This window comes from Glycine soja, chromosome 19 (assembly GCF_004193775.1).
Source record: "Glycine soja cultivar W05 chromosome 19, ASM419377v2, whole genome shotgun sequence".
Classification (NCBI taxonomy): domain Eukaryota; kingdom Viridiplantae; phylum Streptophyta; class Magnoliopsida; order Fabales; family Fabaceae; genus Glycine; species Glycine soja.
The window spans coordinates 46,720,468-46,726,788 of NC_041020.1; the positions used below are offsets into that span (position 1 = coordinate 46,720,468).

At 33.1% G+C, this 6,321-nt stretch overlaps 1 protein-coding gene across 1 annotated transcript; it reads right to left on the reverse strand.

Moving 5' to 3' along the window:
• Nucleotides 1–1,520: 1,520 nt before the first annotated feature.
• LOC114400641 (nicotinamide adenine dinucleotide transporter 1, chloroplastic-like) lies at nt 1,521–5,811 on the reverse strand. The gene is made up of 9 exons (XM_028363186.1): nt 5,406–5,811; nt 5,212–5,307; nt 4,913–5,019; nt 3,845–3,893; nt 3,561–3,667; nt 2,856–2,950; nt 2,665–2,753; nt 2,487–2,581; nt 1,521–2,176 (listed from the first exon to the last, which is right to left on the reverse strand). Exons 1-9 carry the CDS (start codon nt 5,482–5,484, stop codon nt 1,940–1,942), a joined length of 954 nt encoding a protein of 317 aa, XP_028218987.1. The 5' UTR covers nt 5,485–5,811; the 3' UTR covers nt 1,521–1,939.
• Between the last annotated feature and the right edge of the window lie 510 nt (nt 5,812–6,321).

The following is a 6,321-nucleotide window of genomic DNA, read 5'->3' on the forward strand; positions in this document are numbered from 1 at the left end:
TTTTGCCAAAAATAAAAAATTAGTGAAAAATTTTCCAAAAATAAAAAAGTTAAGACTAAAATTTGTCAAAAAAATAAAAAGTTAGAGATAAAAAGAACAATTATGCTAGGAGTAAGATGATAGAGGGTAAAATCGGTAAGTTTCTAAAAAATTTAAAATAAAATATGCTAAATTAATTTATTAAAGGTAAAATTCTTTAAAAATTTAAAAAGTTGAGTTAAAAAGTACAATCAAACCTCTTTTAATCATTTTTCTATTTTTATTGTTAATGGTAGTATTATAATTACAAGCTCATTTTATTATTTTATCAAACTATAGCATTTCAATTTGTCAGAGACCGTATTCAAATGAATTAAAATGCAAACTATTATAAGTTTAAATATGGGTATATAAGTTTCCTAAAAAATAAATGGATATATAAGTTTTTTTAAGAGATAGTATATAAGTTTTAAAAAAAAATTGACGGATAAGGACATGAGTAAAAAGTTGTTATCCTTTCCTTAAAAAAAAAAAAGTTATTACCCATGTAAGTATAAGTTTAAATAAGGTTTGTTTTTTGTTCAACATATGAAACCTTTTGAAAATAGCTAGATGCAGTCACGACTCACGAGGGAGGAGTGTGTCCCAACTATGTTCGCAGCCACTATGTCAACCATCCTCACCTGGCTAAAAATATATTAATAACCCAAAAAGAGAAAACAAAAACATGAGGGATTGTACCAAGTTGATACCGACAAAATCTATAACTAGTACGATCTAGTCTATTGATCATATTAAAGAATTTTATTTTAATAACTTGTAACATATTGAATGCATTATTTTAAAATGCTACTTCACATAAGATTTGACCTTATAAACTATTAATTTTCTTTAAGTGATACATCTACATCAAAGTGTATAACAAATTTTACAATCAAAAGAGAGAGAGGAAAGAAAGAGGAGGGAGAAAAAATTGAAATGTAATAAATTATATGATGGAGAGAGGGGATGAATTCTCTCGTGAGATTTTCACTTCAAATGTACTAGGCTTAAGTTGCATTCAACCCATGTTCATAACCGTTACTAACCAGCCACTAAACATTTCCCGGGCATTATGACAAGTAATTTTATTTGCAAACCCTTTTTCTGTTTGTACCTCTGCTATTTTTTTTATATTCCAAAAATTAATTTTCAGAATGTATTGTGACAATTGGTGACCTTCAGAATCAATCCGACGTCCAACGGCAAATAACATCCTGGTTAATGAACTACACATATTCTAGTTCGTATGACCACCCTGTCACAGTTAAAGGTTGGACGAATTGTTCAGAAACTATTAGATTAAACTTTTCATTTGGTCCTTATACCCATGTAAAATTTAGTTCCTAGAAAAACCTACACATTTTAGTCCCTAAACAAGTTTTTGTAGCAATTTATCACCACCAAAAAGGTTTTGTAAGAGGAACCAATTTCACCACAATCGTGAAAATCATGGATTTATCCAGTGAACGAATCGAAATTTTTTCCATAAAGATCCGATGGCGCAAATCTTAAATGTGTTCTCCATGTCCAATTTACCAAAACAAAATATAAACTGTCTTATCTTCGTCTAACGATTTAGATTCGCTGATTGCATGATTCTCATCAATACAGCAAATCCAGATCGTGCTGGATATGTTTTAAAGGATTCGGCAGTTTCAAAATAAAATAAGCAAGCAGAGGACATCTCGTATCACTTTATCATCTTTATCGTCGTTATCACTCAAATCTACAAGTTTGACCAGGGAAACCGGGCTCAATTGAGGTTGCCAGGATAGAATATAATGGGGCTCTACCATACATAAGCAACCAAATCACAAAGAATGATATCTGCATCGCCAAGAGAAGGATTACTCAGCTGGACTAGCTTATGTATTGGAATCTAACTGCTACAGAAGACAGATTACACCAAGATCAATCGTCACAAAATATGAGGCCGTGGATCAGAAGGAAAATAAGAAACAAGAAATCGGTGTATCATTTCAAAGCTGGTGAATGTAATCACAGCAGCTGGCGTTGTCCTCAGAAGATTGGTGGCACAGCCTCGGTAAAAGCCTGATACACCTTCTTGATGAAAAACCTTTCTAATACAATCAATCACACCAGAGTACCGTTTCTCCGAATGATGCCCTTGTTCTTGCAGTCTGGAACGTACAACCTGCAAACAAAACACAAATATTTTTGTAACTTTCTAATGCTTGTCTGCCCAATAAACAGAAATGCAAAAACATAATATATATATATATATATATATATATATAAATTTAAAATTCCACCAAGTACATGGCTTTATGGTTTCAAAGTTGGCAATGAAGGAAAAAAGTGAAAGCTCAAAATATTCAAGAAATAGATTCTAAATCATTTTTCCATCATATGATGGGCAGGTAATAACTAGGAGACTAGAGGTACGAATACCAATGTGGACAAATATCCATGAACTAAACTACCTCAATCATTCAGCAACCTACCTCATGAGGATATGTCAACGTGGATGCAAAAATTTTGGAAACTGATGATGCAATTGCAACATCACGTGCACCAAGTTTTTCCATTGCTGTGTCATCTGATACAAAATAGTTAAAACATTGATTAATTGCCAAAACAAACTTTCAAGAGTTCACAAAAGAACTGTAGGCATGAAATTACCTTGATTTGCCAAATAAAATTTTATTGTCTCATATGTAGGAAATTGGATGGCAACATGACTGATACCAGCCAGAGCAGGAACAAGGCCACTGTTTATTGTAAAAAAAAAAAATATCAAATGTCGTTAAATCATTGATTATAATTCCAAATACATTGACCATCCTGTTGCATTTATGTTAAGCAACACAAACCTGTACAGCCCTCGAATGCCCTCCTCGTGTGCAATTCTCCTCAATGCAGATAGTGTGCCCCTATATGGCACAACACCAGGTCTCATTCCCTGTGTCTGCATAAAAAAGGCAGCAAACTTATAGCACAGAATACATACAAATACACCAATAATACTTAATAACTAATAAGGCAGAAGAAGCCCTGTAGTTCTATTGTCTCAATGGTTTCAACACAATAATATATGCAATATGAAGTTCATCAATATCAATGAGGAAAGTTCGTGCAGTGATCAATGCAATGACTTTAATGTTCATAAACCCTTTCTCCCAAATGGATAACACAATCAGCCCAAGCAATAACATTAAAGTAGCTATTTTATGTGTTCATTCATTTCCCGGTCCACAACTTAGGGGTTGTGTAATGAATTATGATATCATCTTGCATGGAGGTCATGCAGAAAGGCAAACAATGTCAAAATTTATTGTGCCTGCATTTTTTTATTACCTTAAAACTCTAGAAATTATGCCAGAAAAAAAACTGTAAAATATCAAATTCCATAATACTAATGGCAAATGAGACAACCAAACTTTAGCCTCCAATAAATTTCTAATTGCATATACCACTAAGAACTTATTTGACCCGTGCATTATGCCAAGTTTATGTGATAGGCAGCTAGCACAATCAAATATATCGGCATGAAATTAGCATAAATTGGAGAAACATACTTGGAGTCTAGTCTTGACAACCCAAAGGGGATTTGTAAACATGGTAGTCGCAGCTCCAGCACCAGAAGCAGCTATCATATTAGCTCCAATTGAAAGATGATGGCTATCTGCATACATAACATAGCTATTATAATTCGTACATCTACATAATGAGGGGACAAAATACAGCAAGTTGGCAACATAAAAAAGGTCAATAAGTGGATTAACTAATTTCATCACAAACAGAAAATGCTACCAACAATCCCTTATTTGGATCAATATAAAATAATCATGAATGGACTAACCATCAGACTGAAGAAGGCTCTTAAGCTGCTCATATGCACTAAAATAAACCTGCAGATTCATAAGTTCATACAATTAAAACACTAACTAAAACAGCATAACAGTTTTATACTAATTAAAAATAATTGTGGATGTGCTACAGATAGAGAAATTTCTGCTGCTCAATAATTTTTTTTTAATAATTAGCTAAATTGATTAGGCAACACAGAAATGCAAAAGGTAATTTTAGGGGGTCTTATAGTAATATTAAGGAATAGCCCATATATAGAGAGCACGGAGATGGAAGCCACTGAATACTGAACTTCGAGGATTTAATGTGAAATATTGGCTTAATATCATCACATATTCATTTAAAGCATATCCATGTGATGAAATTATAACTGAGTTGCAAGCATTGCAATCAACAGTAACCCCTCTCCCCCCACCAATCCTACAATTTGTTAGGTTGGATAAAAAATCTATGCAGTATGATTACTGGCATCCATATGGTGCTATGATAATAAAGCATTCTGAGGAGTTTCTTTGAATGACAGGGGTTTCATTGTTTTGATATTCACCTTCATTTCATTTTTCCTTATTATAAGACATAATCAAAGAATTTTTCTTGTCTTCTATCATTGTACCTTCAATTCCTTCTCCAATAAAATTCTAGTTTTAACACACATTATTTCACATTTGAATAAGCAGAGTGCAGCTACGTAACTTATCACTCTGAACCAGCCATAAAAATGGAGGTTGGTTGATATGCTATCAAGGGCACAGTGATGTTGTCCTCCAGGAGTATAAAATTAAGTGAACCAAAATCAAATCTATGTCAACATACAAACCATAAAATGCTCATATATAACATAAGACCTTCATTTATGCAAACTTTCCACAGGAGCATGATAGGCATTAATTATTATAGATATATTTCATTAGCAAATTGAGGGCTAGAATTGAGAAGTGTAGTAACAAATTTAGATATTTTGAGCATGAAGGTAATGAATTTGTCAACATTCTATTTATTGTTTACTCCATCAATAAAATAATAGATTCAAACAGAACAAAAACAGGGAGCAAATGCTCACCGCCCAATTTGGAAGTAAAGCCAGCACAGTGGGCGCGAGTCCACGGTACATGCCACGTAATCCCTCCTTGTGAAACACTTGTTCCAAACTAGCAACTATTATGCTGCCTGTTGACAAAAAACACCCATCAGCTAAAATTTCAATATTCAATTTCAGCAGTCCAACAAATAATAAACTTTTCCCAATGTTGTTATATCCTTCATACAATAATAGTATTAGCAAGCTCAAATCTGAAAATGATGGGAAACAATTCATTTAGAATGAAAAAGTTAAAATAAAACAAACAAAAAAAAAAATACCTTTAGCACTTCGATGCGCGAGCTGCGGGACACCGTGAACCTGAAACCTAGTTTTGATGACATCTAAAGGACACACAAATGTAGCAGCAATAACCCCTGCATCAAATTGAACAAAAAAAATTGAACGAATCCAATTGAGCGGGATGGAAAAATGAAAAAGGAAATTGCGATTGGAAAAGGAGAATTGAGGATACCGGCGGAAGCACCGGCGGCGGCATTGCAGAGGAGGCCCTTGGGATTGATATTAGGAGCGGCGTGGGTGTCGGCAGTCATGGCTGGCGGAATCGATGGAGAAATCGGCGAAAACGAAAAAGGAAACCTCTCTGGAGAGGGCGATGGCGGAGGAACAGGGTGGTCGCATGGCCTAGGAGAGAGACAATCTTGCTCGCTGGTTCGATTGATCGAGAGAGACTAATAAGCTTTTTGGGATTAGATTAGGGTTTGGGTTTGGATTCGATCAGATCCAAGAAGGTCAGTCAAAACGCCTCATTTCATTGCCTATGCTTCGTGTATTCCTCCTCCACCACACCACACCACAGCACAACACAACACTAATAACAACTACTAATACAATCTCTCTCTCTCTCTCTCTAGTTCGCTTCTTCACTGGGTCCCGCGTATAATAATAAGTAACCCAATGTTTATTTTATATATAGTTATCATTATCAATTTCATTTTGTCATCCTTAATCCCAAGAAGGTATGGGAGATAATAAGCCAGAGTTTAATTTATTTATTTTACTATTTTTTATCTTTTCTCTAATGTTTGGATATTTAAAAATTTCATTATCTTTTTAGTTTCTTTTTATTTTCTAAAAAAGTAAAAAAAAAATGTTTATTATAACTACTATTTTAGTTCGCGTGTTACATAGATAAATGTTTATCTTATACGATTAAAATTTATAATTTAAAATAAATAAATAATTCTAAATATATAAATTTATTATAATTAAAATATGTAACAAATAAAAAAATTAAAAATGAATTACATTTCAGATTTATGATACATAATTTGTGCTGTTATATTGTTATTTTTAATTATTGATAATTTTTTGAAATATATTTTTAATTCAAGTTAAATGTAAATATGTTGAAAATGATAAATTAAAAG

Excerpts from the sequence above, each read along its gene's own strand:
- LOC114400641 (XM_028363186.1), bottom strand. The coding sequence starts at position 5,484 with ATGACTGCCGACACCCACGCCGCTCCTAATATCAATCCCAAGGGCCTC. Across the intron at positions 5,020-5,211 it reads CGCGCATCGAAGTGCTAAAG|GCAGCATAATAGTTGCTAGT; the intron begins GTATTTTTTTTT and ends TTTTGTCAACAG. Across the intron at positions 2,582-2,664 it reads ATTTTATTTGGCAAATCAAG|ATGACACAGCAATGGAAAAA; the intron begins GTAATTTCATGC and ends ATTTTGTATCAG.